At 40.2% G+C, this 19,975-nt stretch overlaps 2 protein-coding genes across 3 annotated transcripts in view; one reads left to right on the forward strand and one right to left on the reverse strand.

Moving 5' to 3' along the window:
• The first annotated feature begins 6,973 nt into the window (after window positions 1-6,973).
• On the forward strand, window positions 6,974-9,619 carry LEAP2 (liver expressed antimicrobial peptide 2). Its single transcript, XM_015429141.1, has 3 exons — window positions 6,974-7,030; window positions 8,750-8,886; window positions 9,519-9,619. The coding sequence occupies exons 1-3, from the start codon at window positions 6,974-6,976 to the stop codon at window positions 9,553-9,555; spliced, it is 231 nt and encodes a 76-aa protein (XP_015284627.1). The 3' UTR covers window positions 9,556-9,619.
• A 6,352-nt stretch (window positions 9,620-15,971) lies between these two features.
• AFF4 (AF4/FMR2 family member 4) overlaps window positions 15,972-19,975 on the reverse strand; it is a 59,618-nt gene continuing 55,614 nt past the window's right edge. For both annotated transcript variants that reach the window (XM_015429201.1, XM_015429193.1), the window contains 3 exons: window positions 18,435-18,478; window positions 17,665-17,885; window positions 15,972-16,325 (listed from right to left, as the gene is read on the reverse strand). In XM_015429201.1, the coding sequence (XP_015284687.1) occupies window positions 16,207-16,325; window positions 17,665-17,885; window positions 18,435-18,478 (384 nt within the window). In that variant the 3' untranslated portion in view covers window positions 15,972-16,206. The remainder of the gene's footprint in view (window positions 16,326-17,664; window positions 17,886-18,434; window positions 18,479-19,975) is intronic.

Consider the following 19,975-nt stretch of genomic DNA (forward strand, 5'->3'; position numbering starts at 1 on the left):
CAGTTATTTTCTGAAATAAGAGCGGTAATTCATGACAAGGATTTTCCACTATAAACATCACGTCATCTGCAAATGCTCTATATTTAAATTTATATCCCTTGTGTCTCAGTCCTGTAATTTCTCCATCTTCCTGTATCTTCCGTAATAAAACTTCCAACACCCAAATAAACAATAAAGGAGAGAGAGGGCAGCCTTGTCTTGTTCCTTTTTGTACTCTGAAGTGATCTGTTAGTTCTTTGTTTACATTCAGTTTAGCTTTTTGGTCTGAATAGATCGCTTCAATTATATTTTTTAAAGTGTTGCCCTACTTCAATTTTATCCATCAGTTGAAACATGAAGTCCCAATTCAAATTGTCAAACGCTTTCTCTGCATCCACGAACAAAAATGCTACCTCTTTTTCTGGGTGTTTTTCGTAATATTCAATTGCGTCCATTACCATTCTTATGTTGTCTCTTATCTATCTATTTGGTAAAAAACCCGCTTGTTCTTCAGATATCACCACTTGTAAATAATTCTTTAACCCTCTCTGTATAACTTTAGCAAAAATCTTATAATCATTGTTTAAAAGCTAAATCGGTCTATAGTTCTTAACGTTCGTTAGGTCTTGTCCTTCTTTCGGTATCAGTGAAATGATCGCTTCTTTCCATGTGTCAGGCACTGTCTTGTTTTCTGTTTATGACTGCATTTTTAATGTTTTAGCTTTTATTATTGGCAGTCCTAATTGAAGTTTTTAATCAGTGACTTTTATAGGTTTTATCATTGTTGTTTTTGTTGTGTTTTTATAATGTTTTGTTTATATTGTAAACTGCCTTTAGTTCCTCAAGGGAGAAAGGCAGCTAACAAATGTTCTAAATAAAGAAAAAAAAATAATATATGGAACAAAACAAATACAGTTTATCCTATTTTAAATGTTGTTGTTGTTGTTAGCCATTCAGTCATGTCTGACTTTAAATGTATCCACTCTAAAGTCTGTAATGCCACTGCAGAAATAGAAAGGTACTCCATTTCCTACTCCCTATTGGGTTTTGCCCTGACCTGTATGGCCAGGCTTGCCCCATTTTGTCCGATCGTGGAAGCTAAGCAGGGTTGGTCCTGGTCAGTACTTGGATGGGGGACCACGGAGGAACTCCAGGGTTGCTATGCTGCAGAGGCAGGCAATCATGGCAAACCACTTCCAAATGTCTCTTGCCTTGGAAACTCTATGAGGTTGCCATAAGTTGGCTGCCATTTGATGACAAAAAAACCCAAAAACAAAAACTATGCCTTAACACTGAGGAATGATAAGGATGCAGCAAATGATTGCAGAGCCAGGCACAAATTTTGTTGTTTCCCAAAGCCATGAAACCAAATGCAGAACCCACATTTTACAGATTAACCCAAGTTTTTACTTCACATTGTAAATTTGTCACTATGGTACATACACTTCCTGAGCTATCGCATCTGATGATGATGTTCTCTTTTAGATATTTTCTTTCTAGTTGGGACATGTAAGCACTAGCTGTACTATCATTCCTTCACATTGGATTAGAAGTGTGATTTGTTTCAAGATTTCCAGATTTCCTCAAGGGAATTGGCTGTAATTTCCACTCAAAATTATGAGGTATGGGTAAGTCTTTGTCCTGTCTGCTCTCATTGAACTTTGTATTGTGGGCTGATACAGGGAACATTTATGCAGCTGTACACAGAAATCCATACATTCCATTCCAAACTAGGTGTGGATTTTTAAAAATACTGTTCCACAGCTCCTTGCTGCCCCTCTCCAACTGAAGCCCAAAATGCTGCTGCTGGAGGACAGAGGATCTACTCCTCATGAACAACATGGTGGGGGGAGGAGTTGGAACTGTGCAGCGGGAGGAGGGAAATCAGCAAAAGTCAGCCACCTAATAAACGGAAATCCTCCATGGGATCCAACCCTTTATTAGTGACCTTGAGCTGCCTTAAAACAATTAATCAAAAACTCATTCTTGCAGCACTTCCATGCACAATATTTTAGTTTTCACTTGTTTCAGTCTCCTCTCCTATCAGCTCTCCGTACAATGTTAATTTTATAGAGTAAGCATTAAGATTTGCTCAAATCAGCCTAATAAATCTGGACCTGAATTAAGAGCTTAGCACCAGTTGACAGTGACTAGAATGGGGTCCCCAGTTCGGTGCCCTCGTGGTGCTTGCTGACACCTTTCCTGGAGCCCACCAAGTGATTTTAGAAACCTGGGTGGGGCCAGGTAGATTTTTGCCTAGCTGGGCTTCTGACTGGCTGTGGAGATTTTTTAAAAAGTTGTTGCCATCACAGCACAAGGATCTTCACGGTGTGACTGAAAATAAGCTGTGTCTTTGCAAGAAAATATTTTAAAACTATGTTAATTTTAAAAGGAACCCTTTTGCCAGAAATGTTGAAGAGTTACTATTAGAGTCATGCATAACCTTACTCCTTGACATTTTTGTGGTAACCATGTTGCATACTTGCCACTATGCGTCAGAGTGCCAACAGTGTCCGCAGGCCCCCAAAGTTTGGGCACCCCTATGCTAGACAGTGGTTTCCTTGAGGCATAATGTGAAAATACTGTGTCAGCTGTGCTTAGATCTCAGTTTACCACAGCAAGGTAAAAGGTAAAGGTTCCCTTGCTCGAAAGCCGGTCGAATCTGACTCTAGGGTTGCGGTGCTCATCTCTGTTTCAAAGCCGAAGAGCCAGCGCTGTCCGAAGACGTTTCTGTGGTCATGTGGCCGGCATGACTAAACCCCAAGGCGCACGGAACGCTGTTACCTTCCCACCAAAGTGGTACCTGTTTATCTACTTGCAATTTCTTGCTTTCGAACTGCTAGGTTGGCAGGAGCTGGAACTAGAGTTGGGAGCTCACTCCATCATGCGGCACCCAGGTCTCGAACTGCTCAACTACTGACCTTCCACAGCCTGCAGTTCAGCGTCTTAACCACTTGAGCCACCGCAGGTCCTTTTACCACAGCAAAAAAGAAAAGAAAAAGTTTTGGAAGCTGAGCCAAACTGTAGCACTGTAAAACATGTCTGTGGAGGATAAACATTTGGGTTTAAGTTATATGGGTGGGACTTGACAAAGCTGCTCTAATACACACCCAGAAGAGATTCAAGTCCCAATGCTCAATGGGTCAGTTCTGATGTAACTCACAATCATGGTTTATTTTAACTATGGTTAGTTTGGGACATCAGCATGACTTAGGGCTTTGTTGGGACAGAAGCAGAAACAGCTTGCTGTGCTGGACAACACCCACCTTTCTATGTTTTCCTGAAACCCTTGGAATCACTCCGTACAGCCAGACAGGCTATCTACCATTTTACTGTTATGGCTTTATGGTTAAACTGTGAAAACTCACATGACTCAGGTCTACACTGGGTTCACTTCTGCAAATACCCATGGTGGAATGATCACCATTAACAAGAAGGTGGTTATTCATAGGAAGTGAAGGCGAAGGCACTGCTTTGAGGGCACTTTGTGACACCAGAACAAAAGTTGCCCCGGAAAATGGCAGCAAACAATGTGTGGGTGTGTTTAATAGGCTTTGTAAAATCCTGGACAAAAAAAATATATGGACTAGCCTCCTCCCCCTTGTACATAAATGCATGTCCAAATCTTTATGGGAGAATCTGGATAATGCTTAGTTACTCAACTGGAATTGGGGGGGGGGGGGCTGTGAAGCTCTGTAATGTAATAGAGGGCTCCAAATGCCAGATTTGAGAAGGTTTGGAGGATTAATACTATTTTCTAGTCCTAGGGTTACCATATTTTGAAAGCACAAAAGAGGACATATTTCCCAACTGACTAATTCAAACAACTGATCACTATGACAAACCTCATTTTAAATACTATTTAAGCTTTGATAATTGGTACTACTAGGAATGTTCCTAACCTTTCAACCCAAAAACAGGACATTTTCATCAGTGTTTTTTTTTTTAAAAGAGTCCCAAAGAGGAAGGACACACACCAAAAAGAGGACATGTCCTCTAAAAAGAGGACATCTGGTAGCCCTAGCTAGTCCCAAATGTTGGACCTTGCAGCTGATTTTGCATGAAGGACCTTTGTTTGTCTTGTTTCAGTTGCCATCCAAGTTAGACAAGGAGGTACTAGAGGTGGGATTCTTATCATTTTTATAACATTTAGATCTTTTAAGAGTGCCACTTAGTACAGGGCACTTACCAAAAAAAAGCAGCCCAGCAAGGCTGATGAGAACAAATCTACATGGTTGTTTGTTTTATTGAATAAACAGTCCAAATCAGAATGTACAAACAAGAGTTCATATTACTTTTTGCAGTGGTTTACAGATTTTAAGGACTGCATACATTGGAACGTTGTTGTATGGGTTTCCACTTTCTCACCTCTCCCCTCCTGCTGCAGCCCAACATGTCTCCTGAAATGCCTGTTCATGGTTAGCAGTGTTTTGGGGAGCACTTAGTACTGCAGTGGGGGGGGGGGAGAGATGCAAAAGTAATGCTCCACAGGCAAAAGTGCTGCCATCCGTGGAAATGCAAGGGTGGACCCAAGCCAAAGTGTGTTCCCTACCCCTGAGGAACTCAAGTCAAAGAACTGAGGACTTGTTCAGTCCTCTATCACTATGTTCATAATTCCTGTTCAAGCAAAGCTTTTTCCAGGCCATGAGGGGCTTCTCCACCATGCTCAAGGATGAAAACCTGGAAACTGTATAGGCTCATTGTGACTCCTTTGAAACACATTTTGAGAAATGGCTTACACCTGTCTTCTGTCTTCTTGGTGCTTGGGGGGGGGGGTCAACAGTGGGAGGGCTTCTAATGTCCTGGCCCCACTTGGTGGACCTCCTGATGGCACTGGTATTTCTGGCCACTGTGTGATACAGAGTGTTGGGCTGGATGGGCCTTTGGCCTGATCCAACATTGGCGTCTCTGATGTTCTTATGTTCCCTGCCACTATCACAATTGTGTCTTTCATTTGAAGATGCTATTGGACTACAGTCTGCTCCTAGTTGTGTGTGGATGACTTTCAGCTGGTGAAGCCTGCTGAAGTGGACAAGGTGCTGATGAGTGAGCAGCTCAAGCCTCGTTTAGCAGTTGATAGTACCTAGCTGGGTTAGGTTCTTCAGTAGGGTTCAAGATGTAATCATCATAGTCCAGAAATCATGAAACCACTCCCTGATGAAGGCATCCCTAGACCCAAATGACCTGAATAATTAGTGTCCAGTGGCCAACATCCCATTGTCAAGCAAGGTGCCTGAACAGATGGTGGCTTTGCGGCTTCTGGAAATCTTGAAGAGATGGATGGTTTCAATCCGGACTGACATGTTTATGAGGGAAATGGGCTGGGTCAACCCAACAATATTCACTGGGAAAAGTGAAATGAGGTGTACATCCCTATTGATCCTGGTGGACCTCCAAGTAGCCCGTGATTTGAAGAGGATAGATAGGTTGGCAGTGTGGGGGGGGCACCATGGCATTTGTGCTTCCATCTCCCAGAGGTCTCCTTTGTCCCCCGTGCCATTTAATATCTCCATGAAACCAGCGAGGAGAGACTGTCCATGGATTTGGAGTCAGATGCCGGCAAAACACAGATGACACCCAGCTCTGTTTCTCATCAATAGCTGGAGAGGTGGGTCTGTGGAAGGTGCCTGGTGAAGGTAATGGGACTGGATAAGGGATGAAGCAGAGCTCGAGCTTTGTATACATTTACTTTTCTGCCGTACTAGGTATAGGTCAAGTATCAGTTTACGTCAAGTATCAGTGCTCCAAAATGATTTCCTTATACCACACTTCTCAGTTTAATAGATAAAGAAGAAACACAGAGAAAAGTAAAAACAGGAGGCAAGAGGAGAGGAGGGAAATAATTTGATTGAGGAGGGAAACAAAGAAGACAAGGAACAAAGCACACACAGAAGAAAACATTTTCCAAAGGCACAAATGTTACAGGGGGGAAATGCTTTCTTTCCCCTTGACTGACACTAGCCTATCTATTCCCACTTCACCCTGTAGAAAAGGTTAAAAATAACTTTTACTTCCATTTACATACTGTTACATATGTAGCAGAAATTTTGTACATGGAAAAGTTTAGATGAATGGCTTTGGAGGAAACCAAACCAAATGAAAGCAGACTTTAAACATTTGCTGCACTTTGGAGTTTCATTTGTCAACAGGGATCTCACGATTTCTGTAGTACTTACTTTGAAACAAGCCAAGATTAGCTTCCCGGAGATTTGATTAATAACTATACTTAGAACAACACATAATACTTACACAGGATCAGAAGAGATTAAACAGAGTGCACATAGGGCTGGATTAAATCAACATGGCACATTTTCTGAGTAGGTAATGTGAAACACATTGAGTAATTTGGGATTGTTTCAGGGTTTTTTATTTTTAAAGAATTGCCTCAGATTGTTGGCTGTTTTAGATTAAGTACTGCAGAACAGGTACAATGATCAGAAAACTAATGGTAGAACTACACAATCACGAAAGTTTATGGAAGAAACAGCTAGAATTATACCACTTCTGAGAGTTTGGTGAAGGGGTTGGCTAAACACACATCTCATGCAAGACTGCAGAAAGTCAGAATCTGCTCCCCCCCCCCTTCATGAGGCAACTAATGGCTGTTATTTTCCATTGAACTCTAGGAAACTAAAAAGGTATGGCTCATTTCTATTCTGCTTTGACCCATGTGCCTCTTTTCAGGTACATTGTGAAATGAAGTTTAAAAAAAGGAACAGTTGGCATGTTCAATGCACTGAACAGGCAAAGTACAAGTGTTGGAAAAGTAAATATAGTTAGCCTAGTGGACAGACCTTGGACCACTACTTGAGTCGATAACTTATTAAATCTCCTTTTTCCTACAATGAACTTTGGTTCCTTACTAAGTTGGTGGCTGATGCAACACAGAGGTTTTGAATCTATAAAAGCCAGGCAAGACAGCTGGGAAACTATGTTCAGGAATTCCAGTAGCTTCTGGGAAACACACTGACCAGGGGAAAGCTATCCAAAGATCATGCAGTACTTGAAAATTGCAGCAGTCGTCTTAGTTTGTTCAGTCCTGCTTTCTCAGGTAAGAACAGAAAGAAGAACTCACTGCTGCATTTGCATTGCGAGTTAGCAAAATGATGGTTTGAGTGTTATTTGTGTGACTTGTTGCATTTCAGTAGTTCTGAGAAATGATTAGCAACTACTGTCTTCCAGTTACTGGAGTATTAAGATACCAAAGAAGGCAAAGATTGCAGCCCTAGCATAACCATTTGAGTAGTTATCCTATATATACAAAAGGCAAACCATGTTGCCCATGACTCACGTTTGACACGTTGCACCTTGGGAGTTATAGTTCTCGGCTGGCCTTACTGCAACCATAGCAAAGGGAATTAGAAAGGGTAAGTAATCAGCCGGTGTTAAAGGGGAAGCAGCTTTGGAATTGAAAGGGGTTGGGGGAAAAAAAATCCTGAATGCATCTCCAGCAGCTGGAGGTCAGTTCAGTGTGCATGACCATGAAAGCTTATACCTAGAATTAAACTTTGTTGGTCTTAAAGGTGCCACTGGACTCAAACTTTGTTCTGGAAATCAGTTGTGCTGGCTTGCAGCAAGCCCCTGGTTCCAACAATGGGCATCAATCTCTGGGGATTTCTGCAGCATTGGGAGAAGGGAGAAGAGCTGCAGATGGTATGGCTGAGTACAGGAGGAAGCATTTGTTTGCTTTCAAAATCGGGGAGGAGGAGAAATCCACCCCTTGCCCACCCTGCAAGCCCGTGTGGTGCCTACAAAATGGAAATAGGTGAGCTGGCCCCAACGTTAGCCCTAATAATTGTGTGTGAGAGAGACACACACTACATCACCCAATCAGTGAATAAATACAATGAGCTCTAGAAAGAGGCTCTGTTGGGGGTGGGGAGGGAGTGAATGCCAAATGTTGGGGGGTGGGGAGACAGCAAGGATGGGGGGGAGCTGGGGCACTCACCCAGAGCCTCTTTCTAGAGCTCGTTGTAATTATTCCCACAATGGGCCTTATCCTAGTTTATTCATAATCGGCAAACTACCTGTCATTACAAGGTACATGTGTGCAAAAGGGTACTCTCAGGGCTTTTTTTTCCTGGGGGAATGTGCCAGAACGGAGTTCCAGAATCTCTTTGACAAAATTCTTTTTAAAATGTTTAAAAGTTCATGAGTTTTTAGCATACAGACTGAAAGCTTCATTTCCTTCTTGAGAGTTCCAGCACCTTTTTTTCAAAACGACAACCAAAAAACAGCCCCAAGTACTTTTATATTTTCAAGACTCCCTTCTGCAAACTGACACAGGTTGCACTCCTTTGCAGAATCTGGGATCTGCTGCAGTGGGTTGGATCCCCGTTTCAGGAGTGGAAGCTGAGTTTTGACCTCAGTATACTCTCAGCCCCATGCACAGCACAGCACTTTTTCCCATATAAGTGACTGGTTATATGGGAGGTTGGGGGGAGGGGAAAGAAGCACTCTAGGCCACAGCTGTAGTGAAGCTTACCCTGTGGATATTAGTTTATTTCCCACTGGCTTAGATAAATTGTACAGAAGCAGTTAAGAATTGGGTGGATCCAACTATTCTCCAAGGAGCCTTCCTGCTATTTCATTGGCTCTTCTGTTTTTATTGGAAACTGTTCAGTGCAGTTGGGAAGAAAGGAGTACGAGCCACCGCAATACTTTCCATACAGAAATACTGTTGAGGGTAGGAGTCTGAAGGCCTTCAAAAGGCTTAATAGCTAAATGTGTCCATAGTATGTGTAATGGCCACATTACACTTGTTTTTCAGACACACTGTGCTGCATTACATCCACAAAGTTCTGTGCTGACGAGGCTTAAGAGAATGACACCTTTCTGGAGAGGAGTCACAAGGCCAGTTGGAGCATCATGCAGGGATGATAGTGAATGCTTCAGTAGACTATGCAGGTAATATCCTCCTCCTTTGAAACAAAGCACCTGTGTTTCATACAGAACAGGGCAGCCAAGCTTCTATTCAGATATGTCTTCTGTGAGAAAACTAGCCTAGTCATCTTGGATATAAAGATGCACTTAATGCCCCTTGAAAAAATTAGTTTGACTTGATTAAAAGTGGCAAGAAAACAGCCGCCCAGGTTAATAGATGTACCAAATCTAGAACACGTTCTTTGTGAAATTTTCTATTCATAAAGTATCCTCATTACCCTCACTATTTTGATTGCTTGCATTACATTTCCCAAATATTTGTCAGATCTCTTATTGGGAAATTAATTAGGCTGAAGACACTAAACACAGTTGGCTTTTACTGACCAGCTGCTAAAAATTTCCTATTACCTACAATCACCATCAAAGCGGGAAAAATACTCATTACAGATTTGCAAATCTAAATATTAAATCCAAGGAACCACCCTGTGACAATGAGACAATGGTGTGTTTATTGCCCTTTCCCAAAGGGAACAATCAGTGCTTTAGGTGAAAGGCTTGTACAAGTTTGCTTTCATATGGTAGTGTTCAATGAAAACTTTCTGTTTGTGGGGGGTACATGTTTAAGAAAATGTAAACTGACTACTATTCTTTTGCAGGAGTAAACGCTGTTCTGTAACAATATCGGAAGAATGATTCTTCACTATGGAAAAGAAAATGCTGTTGCTTTCACTGACAATGTTCCTGTTTATTTATTATTACCGCCTTAGAACCACTGTATATATTTAATGTTTTTTAATTCAAACCTCTGTTTGAACAGATGTATATATACTTGCTAGAAGCTGTTTTAGGTTATACCTCTGTGTGCTTTTAGCTAAGCTGAAATAGCTTAAATTGATCTTCTTTTTTTATACTTTGTATTTCATTTTTTACCAAGACATTAAAGATCTGTTTAAGCAATTATTTTTCTTGTATATAATCAGCCAACTGGAAAAGCCATGTGAAGATGAATTGAAAATGCTTGGACTGCAGCTGGACTATAAGATCTTGACCATTTTGAAGTAATTAAGGGAACAGTATCAGGTTTTGACTGTGTCCCATCTTCTACAAAGCTAGCAGTTTGCAAGGAACCAGCTAATACTGTGAGCCAGCAAGAGCACACACCTCAACACTAACATTGATTGAAAGAGATGAGCAAAGATCATTTATAGCTTTCAGACATTCACTGTGTGGCAGAGTAATGCTGCAATCAGCTTGACAGAATAGTGGAACAGAAACACAAAGTGTGTGTATCCCCCCCACCCCGAACACAGTACTGACCATTCCACCCCTCAGAGTGCATGTTTTCCTGACTAGATTTCCCTATGGGAAAGCCTATTTATAAAGAATTAATTCAAGCACTGCACTTATAAAGTTTAATACAGAAAATCTATTTGATATTTATTAAACTTAGTTTCTCCAGTTACAGTTTTGCATTGTACAAAGCATTTTAATGACACAGTAGTTAAAAAGATCTTTACAAATTGAAATGTGATACCCTTTTCTCCAAATATTTAATTGCCATAAATTTGTTTAAAAATACACATTAAACGCATATTTCAGACACTAAACTTTCTATAATCTCAATACCACAAAATACATAGAATATACTATACAGATGTGGAAAAAAATCTAGTTAGTATATAATACTTTGCTCACCATTAACATACGTGAAATGCACATACTGACTTAGAAATCCTAATTTGGAGCCCCAAAGTACCCTTTTGAAATTTCAAATGTATTGCAAAGGAAAAAAAATCACAGTTTTCTTTTAAGTTTAGTTTTGGTTGAAAACAGATGACTAAATATGTTGGTAAGTTACAAAACATATAAGACATGGACATGTCATGTACAAAGCATACGACAGTGAGCCATCCTGCCAGTCATGATCAGTACCAAGCTGCATGTTCAACATGGTTTTTTTCACTGATAAGTTACAAGTAAAAAAGAACCTCCCCCCATCCCACTTCTAAAGTTTACCCTCCCCTCCAAAAGAAAAGAAAAATCTTCTTTACCAAATAATTTCAAATAAGATAAAGGGATTTTTAATAAATATATAAGCACTTTATCCTCCATATACAAAACTTCTTAAAACCATTTAAAAGGGGAACCAGATACAAATGTCAGCGACTGTGCTCACAGAAGCCAAGTTCTCGGAGATTTTAATGCAACCATTTCAAAACAGAAAGGGAACATTTTTAGTCCAATCTGCCAGAATCCGTTCAGTCAGTTACATTACCAGGTACAAATGTTTTGCCAATGCATTTACAGACAGAAATGAGGAGTGAAGTTACTATTGCCCATTATCTGAGTTAAAACAGTTGGTTCAGATGTCTGCACCCAAATCCTTTCAGCTCAGATGTACTGGCAAGATCTAAAATCTATCATTTGCAGGGGGGTGGGGGGTGGGGAGGCATTTGTATCAATGTCTGAACTTTCCATGATAGTCTCAACCCAGTGAAAATCTTCTAGTGGCCCATCACTGCTACATTAAAGTGACAAACACCCAAGAATAATCCAAAACAATACTCAGTACTGTTAAGCTGTATTTCTCTTTCTTGGAAATTCTCTCAGGAAAGGACAAATTCATAATAGAGATCACTAATAAAAGCTTTGGCTACACTTTGTTGAGATATCCAACATTAACAGTTAATGAAAACCCACAATTTTCTGCAATACTGCTTCCACTTAATTTAAAGTCATTTAGTCCTTGATCCAAATATTTATGAAATATTTGCCATTTAGGACTCTACCAAATAGTTTGGATGTGGTTTACTCCTCTATGGATAAAATGTATTCAAGATTGACTTGCTCAGGTTCATCTAAACCACTTCAGGGGAAAATACTGCAGATTTTACAGTGCAGGGAAAACTATATATACACCAAAAGGTAGTCTTTCCCTTTAGATGCCAAATTTGGCAAACAGTTATCTTCTGAAAGCTGTGTTTTACTTGCACTTGGGCAAGCATTCAGTTACATCCATAGACTCTACACATGCAGTGGCTGATCATAACACACATTACAGGGGTAATTTTGTATAAAATCACAGCATTTAAGCCTCATTGCTCTAGAATAAACTCATAGCACTCCTGCATAATATGAAAAATTTATCACCACCACCAAAATGAGGATGGCTCAGCAGTCAATAAATATATCAATATAGTCAGCTGCACTATAATCTAACACAAGTATAACAAACTTTGGACAGATCAGAGTTCATTCATCTATATATGCATGTAGATATATGTATTAGAAACATGTACATTACAAATTGCATACTACTGTCAAAGATCAAGAGCCATTAGCTCTGCTTTGCAGCCAAGAGATTTAAATCACACTGAACATGTGGGTCATCTCAGTCTGGTACCCTGAATGTTCAATATAAGATACAAAATGAAGTAGCCAAGTGTCTACAAGTCCATGATTCCTTGGGACCTGCCATCAGAATTTTGTTTGAGTTTGGGATGCATGTAATTTCCACTTCACCCCCAACCCACAGATTAAACGTCTGTAGCTTTTTGTGCTGCACTCTTTCACACCCACTGCCAGCAGCCTGGTGGAATGTCCACAAAACTTCACTGGTGGATCTCACACCATGTTCATGATTTGCTCTCCTATGACCCTGCAAGGCTGTTGGAAAATTCAACATTACTTGAATGCCTGAGCAAGCTTAGTCTGACCATTAAGCCATATTTAAAGGCTCACCACTGGGATGAACTACAAACACTGATATGTGTAACACACAATCATTAACCCCCTTATATTTAATAATGCAATGTTTTCAAAATGAAGACAATAGCAAAATTATGACAGTGCTCAAGAGATACGCATATGCATTGCAGCACAATTCTATGTATGTCTACTTGGAAGCAAGCCATATTATGTTCCATGGGGCTTACTCCCAGGTAAGTGCATTATCAGCATTGCAGCCTTAGGTTGTTCACTTGCTTTTGGAAATAAAATTATAAGCTTAGGACAATTTCACTGAAGTATTAAAAAACTTTGGCAAAATATTCATGTACTTCAAGAAAAAGGGACTTCAGAGAACAACATTAGATGGCCTTTTGATATAATTGACTCCAATATAACTGATTAAAAACTACTAGGAAGCAAAAGTACTACTCATTTATTTAGAGCACACAGATAATAGCTCAGGAGGGTACGTATTGGAACAGATAGTGTATGCTGCCTTAGGTCCACAATCAAAGTAGAGAGGAATTGGTAGTATTAAACACATCCATATTAAAAGATTCATCTGGAGAAGCTATTTTCCCTTTAAATGCTAACGTGTGACTATGGACTTGAGTTTTAAAACAGGATTCTTTCAAAACAAAAGGTGGTGGTGGTGGGGAGACAGACGTTCACGCTGACAGTAATAGTAACTGGATACAAAAGCAAGCCAAACCACACTGCAGATCACTGCAGCACTACAAGTAGAGCTTATATAATCCAGCTCTTAAAAGTGTAGACGCTTCAACATGACAGTATGCCAGACACTTCTGAACATTAAGAAAAAAGTAACTACCCAATGAATTTGAGCTAGAATATATGGGCTGTACCCTCCTGGGGTCAAGGTACAGGAAAATACACCTGCTTTAAAACTACTTCAGACATAAAGTCTAGAACTCTCCCAGTCTATGAATGCAGTGAACTGTGTGTCAGGGGAGCAATTAAAAGTTCATGTGGCAGCCTGTGTGCACACACTGACCCTAAAGACCCATTTAAATATAGATATTTGGATTTACTCATCATGGAACACATGAAGTTGCCTTATACTGAGTCAGACCAATGGTCCATCAAGGTCAGTATCGTCTACCTTGACTAGCAGTGGCTCTCCGGGGTCTTAGGCTGAGGTCCAATTCTTTTAATTGGAGATGCCTCGGATTGAACCTGGGACCTTCTGCATGCCAAGCAGATACTCCTCCACTGAGCCACAGCCCCTCCTCTCAGTTTTCAACGAAGCCTTAGACTTCACATAGCAAATGTTTATAGAGTGAACACTCTTTAATTTATGATGCAATGTGCAATATGAAGCTGCCTTATACCTTTGTCCATTTAACAGAGTATTGTCTACTCTGACTGGCAGCAGCTCTCCAGTAAAGAAATGTCTTTCTAGTTTAACTGGAGATGCTATAGACTAAACTTGGAACATTCTGCATGCAAAGCATGTGTCCTACCATAAGCTGTGACCCCTCCTCCTCTTTCTGCACACACAGTCAGAATAGATATGACTTGTTATCGACTGGCTCATGGCATTCTAATGAGTAGAGTGCAACACTAAACAGTAGCGTTGCTAGCCTCCAGATGGGGGCTGGATATCTCCTGGAATTACAACCCATCCCCAGACTACAGAGAGTCTGAAAAAAATGGCAGCTTTGGAGGTTGGACTCTATGGCATTAGCCCCCGCTGAGGTCCTTCCCCTCCTCAAACGCTGTTCTTCCCAGGCTCCACCCCCAAATCTCCAGGAATCCCCCCACTCCAGAATTGGCAATCTTGGTGAATAGTATTAATGATTATGAATACAGACCCAAAGATTGCCGATTTCAAATGAATCTATTTCAAGTTTGGCGGTATGAATTTGTGCATCCCTGGAAGTAAAGAACACATCAGAATACAAGGCCTTGAAGTTACTGTGAGTAATGAAGCTTCTCAACATCCCAAGGACACATCCGCAATATTAATTAATGTAGAATTCTATTCCTTCTTTCAAAGGTCGCCATCATTTTGGCACATTAGCTACACAGCTAGACATAAATTTAGTGCAATCATTTTCTTGAACATGCACGTTCATATCTGGGACAGGATTCGGGGACAAGGGCAGGTAAAGCAGCATTCCACAGTCCCACATTGAAGGGGTTCAGAGTTTGACTCTAAAAGACAACCAAGATGTATTGTCAACGAATGACAGCCACTAGTATTAGGGAAAAGGAAGTGGAATTTTAGTAAAGTACTGAAGGAGACCAACTGGACACAATATACTGGGCCCTACATGTAAAACCTCTTGTAAACAGTACTCAAAATCTTCATCTAAAAAGGCATAAGGCACACCAGACTTGATAGGGACAGTAAGATATTTTTTTTTAACCTCAGACAAGCACCTTCTATGGAAAGGTACTTTGGTTAGAAACCTTAAAGCAGTCACTTAGAATTCCATGCATGATTCTTGCTGATCACAGTTATTTCTTTTTAACATTAATAAACTATTATCTTCAAAAACATTTAACGTTAATGACAATGTAAAAACAATGGGAATAAAGCCAATATTTTAAGTGAACCGGAAAGAACAGTTTACAACCTCCCTGTAATCATAGGCCTACTCTCTACCCCATGTTGCCCACTGCGTACTCATGTTTAAGAGAAGACACAGATCTTAGTCACTGTTCATGTTTTCTGGTTAAGCGCTGGAAATGAGATAAGCATTGGTTCGATGTAAGCATTAAAGTTAGTGGCTTCAGTGTCTAAAAATGACAAGCAAGGAAATAAATAGGCTGCACAAAGCATAAGATTGTCCATTTGAAACAATTTCTAGTCCACACCTGGAGACTGAAGCTCAATGTGACCCACATCACTTTGATATTGCATTAAATGCAACTTCCTGTAATGTTTTGTGATTGTTAGTGTTAAGACATGAGTTTTGAAACTAATTTTCCATACAGCCTTATATTTCATTTCAATGTGATGGCTTAATGTATAGAAGAATATCCTTGAAACTTTTGCACAATAGTGAAACTGTGGCTGTCATTTAGGGGTTGAGTCAGATATTCATGAAAATGTGTCCCTATACTTTAGAATCTATCAACCCTTATTTCTTTTACAATCTCTACCACCACAAGACATTACAGAATAACAAACTTCACAAAATACTTAAATAAAGTGTCTACACTTAATCTCCTCTACGTACTTAATAGGGGAAATTTATAGGAACACACAGCTAAGTCTTTACAGCCCCAAACAGAGCTTTTAAAAACAAATTAAAATAAATAAGTTTTAAACAGATCTGTTAGACATAACCACTAGAATTTCAATCCAATTGTAGATCAATGAATCCATATTATATTAAAATGTTGCAGAGGTTAAAATATTTTAAATATCTTTAAAAGGGGACCACTGGAAAAAAGTTCATATTGACATGATTCGAGTTCTCACACACATGATGCTGGGAGACATATGAAAGCATTCCTTAATCTTGTTTTCCACTAAGCAATGCATTATGGCAGTCTTCCTTATTGTTATGACACAGTGTTGAAAAAAAATCAGAGGCAGCAAGAAAAGTATCTTCTATGTTTAAGATTTCTGCAGTCCAGGTATCACTTGGCATCTGAACGCAACCAATGTAGTCCCTGTCTGGTGTAACGTACTAGCTCTGTCATGAGACTTGCATTAAAGATCAAAGGGCCCATAACTTTATCCAGCTCTGCGAAGAATTCTATGGAGAACCAGAAACAACAGGAATGATACACACATTTCCACATATCTCCTGACAGGAAATTGATAAAGAATTTATGATCGATTGTGCTATGCTGATTTGAGAGGGCTGAAAAATGTTATGACACAAAGAGATTAAGAGCACCTTCTAAAGACACAGAAATTTCTGTACTGCCATTTAAGTTGGCTCATGATATTATTCTTCATTACACATTATTCTTGATTACAAATGTCAAATGCCACATACTGGAAAACTCTCACCACTCAAGGATCAAACCTTAAATTCTGAAGCAATATATTATTAAATATATTGCATTTCATAATCCAGATAGGCAAGCAGTTTGTCTACCCTGTGGTCAATGAGCCACATGTGGAAATTCAGTAATTTCTTTTCCAGCTAAGGGAGGGGAGAGAAGCAACTCTTAGTACTATACATTCTATTTAAATTATTTTTTCTAGCCAAATACAAAAATGCTTCAGACTGCGTAGGGGCAACAAATCCAAATTTAACAGATGCCCAAACAACCTGAGAAACTTTGCTCCAAAGTTACTCTGGGAATCTGGTAATTTTTATAGGGGTGGCTAGAAAAATTTGTTGCAAAATAAACTCTGCACTTTAAAAACAGCAATTTCCAAAAAATATCCAAAACTGGAAAGAAAGGGGGAAAAAAGTCTAAACTTCTGCAGGCTTGACCTTATGCATTAGTTTCAGATATGGGCAAGATTCTTTGGTACTGAGATAGTTTACTGTAATTCATAATTGTGCATGGGGAGGATGTGATGTACATGGGATGTGATGTACATGGGTCTTGAGATCAGAGGATACAGCTGACAGATATAACAAAATGTACAGAACTTGGGTGCAAGGATCTACAGGATCTTCCCCACCCCCCCCCCCCCCAAGCCATTTCTGATCCCAGGAAAGTTTATTCCTGGGTTTAAGGGACTTGTGTTTACTAACTGCACTGGCTGGGCAGATGCAGTGGGTGAGGGAAGAGAGCTAATTCAAATCTTTTCCTTCCATTGGCAGAGCTCCACTCATGCAAAAGGCAAAAAGGGTGATCTCGACTCCTTCCCACTCCCCACAGGTGCAGGTATTAGTACAAATCCCTCAAGCCCAGAAATAAACTCTCTGGGGACTGGAAATAACTGGGGGGATGAGAGGAATAGAAAAGATCCTGGACTGTCAGTACTTCCTGGTGGCGGTTTGCAGGATCCAAACCACTGCAATGCTTGAAAATGAAATTGGGGGGGGGGGAATGTGATGATATATTGAAATATCTAGGTCTACAAATGTGACGAAATCCAGTAGATTGAAAAATAATGCTGTAAAGTCTTACCCTTTTGCTCTCTGGCAAGCTGATCTGCTTGGTCCCAAATTTCAGTGGCATACAGAAAATTAGAAGTAACCTGGACATAGCTGGCTGCCATCTGGTGGATTCTCTGTGGAATAGTCACTGAAGAAGTGCTCCCTGAAGGGTTCGTTGACCCTGAAGAGTAGCTTCCAGAATTCCCCGGAGACAATTTCGGAGAGACTGGAGACGGCATGCTCCCTGGTTTGCTAGTAAGTAAAAACATAAGTACACATCTTGCTTGCTATGTCCTGCATTAACGCAAGGCAGAAAATGTGGTCATAGTTTTTGTTCCAGCATGTGAAAACTGCATCCAGATATTAGTTATGCATATACTGGATACATGCAAGAAACTAAGACAGTAAGGTTCTCCCATTTGTATCCCCATCTACATGATCTGAATTTGTCAGTGGAGCTCTGCTGATGTGATAGAACTTTCTTACCTTACACCCTCCCATGAAGGTTCTCAAAATGCTGCTTGGGGGGAGGGGGGGGCAGGAGACCCTTAGGAACAACAAGGACAGGCAAAGTAGGGACTCAAAATACGAGGGATGAATCGTTATCAAACTTACTCTTTCAAAGGGGTATGTGTGAAATTTATAAATGTTTAGATAATCTCAAACCAGTTCAAATGTGATTACTGCAATACATAAACCCTTACAGAATATGAAGAATGCATAAACCACAGCTTGCTTGGTTTTGTTTTGTTTTTTACTGTCACATGAAACAATATAATCCAATGCTTAATAGATGCTTACCTTCCCATACCAGGTGATGGAGCTTGAGAATTATTATAAGAATTCTGTTTAGGAACAAGAAAATTACAAGTTTTTAATAGACTGCTGAATTGTTTGATAAAACCTGGGGAAAATGATAAAGTCACGAAGTGCTTTAAAGTTGGGGCAAATAAAAAAGGAGGGGGGAAAGTAACAGAAAAGAATGAAGTAGAATCTGGGCAAGACTGAACAATAATTGGAAACTGTCGCTATGAAAACTCGCAACAAGATCTGGTAACTAAGTAGCAACACAGAAAGTGTGCCTAAATACTGGTTAATGTTAGGGTAGTATTAATTTTCCTGCTATTGTTGCCAGCCTAGTACATTGCTGAGCTAGCTTCTTGCACACGCAGTGCGATTGAGTTAGTTGTAGAGAGTCACAGCTCTTATTTTTCCCCCCATAGCTGAAGTATATATCTAGAAAAGGCACATGAAAATGTTACATTATTAGGAAGAAAGCCACACATAAAAAGCTATCTAAATTAATTCTTCTAAAACACCCACCTATCATATTTACACATAAGCTTTCACGGGAAACTCAGGTTTGCAATAATAAAGGTTTCAGAATAAGACTATGAACACAGTATTCAGCAATTATCGTTTACCATCTGAAATACGTATTTAGATTTAATTCCAACTGTATAAATAAAATGCTTCAATGGTCATTCAATGTATGGTATGAAAAAAAATGACATCTGCTGCTTGGGTTTAGTATATCCGGACTAGGGGTGTTCGTTTGGCTAAATCCTAGACGAAAAAATACCCAGAAAATAACTTATCTGTATTTTTCAGGCATTGATTCAGCTGGATATAGATTTTGGATACTGTTTGTCTATCTGAAATGGCCAAGCCACCAAAATCCCAAAAATATTTGCAATTTTTAGGACCGCCAAACAGATGAACTTAAAAGGAATTTAAAGGGCTCATGGTCCCTTTAAACACCTTCTCTAAGCTGTGCAATTTGGAGAAGTCCAAAGGCATTTAAAGAGCTCACAGTCCCTTTTACCACCTTCTGGGTCAACTTGCTGTACTGAGTTCACCCAGAAGGCATTTAAAAGAACTGTCCAACCCATGGAGTTGTGTGGCTGGGAGAAGGCATTTAAAGGGACCACAATCCCTTTAAATACCTTTTCCCCCCTCCACTGAAATCAATGGAGGATGAGGGCACCTTCTTCAGTGTCCCATAGAATTGGGCCCCCTGGTCCAATCTTTTTAAAAATGGGGATGGGGTTCAGGAGAGGCACCAGCAGCTATGCTGTAAATCTGGTGCCTCTACCTCAAACCACAGTCCCCCAGAGCCCCAAATACCTCCAGATTGATTCTCCATTATACTCTATGGCAGGGGTCATGTCGTAGAAAAAGAGGTGCAGGAGCTCATTAGCATAACTTATTTGCATATGCCACACCCCCTGACATCACCGGAAGTGTGTCAGAAGAAAACACCCACCGCTCAGGCTCCACTGTACTGTTTTGGATTGCTAGCTATTGGGGGGGGGGGGGGGGACCAGGTGGATCTGCGTGTG

This window comes from Gekko japonicus, unplaced genomic scaffold (assembly GCF_001447785.1).
Source record: "Gekko japonicus isolate JY-2015 unplaced genomic scaffold, Gekko_japonicus_V1.1 scaffold768, whole genome shotgun sequence".
NCBI classification, from domain to species: Eukaryota; Metazoa; Chordata; class Lepidosauria; order Squamata; family Gekkonidae; genus Gekko; species Gekko japonicus.

Bases quoted from the DNA above. Each gene is read 5' to 3' on its own strand.
- LEAP2 (XM_015429141.1), top strand. From the start codon at position 6,974: ATGCAGTACTTGAAAATTGCAGCAGTCGTCTTAGTTTGTTCAGTCCTG. The intron at 7,031-8,749 runs GTAAGAACAGAA...CTTGTTTTTCAG, and splicing joins GTTCAGTCCTGCTTTCTCAG to ACACACTGTGCTGCATTACA. The intron at 8,887-9,518 runs GTAATATCCTCC...ATTCTTTTGCAG, and splicing joins TGCTTCAGTAGACTATGCAG to GAGTAAACGCTGTTCTGTAA.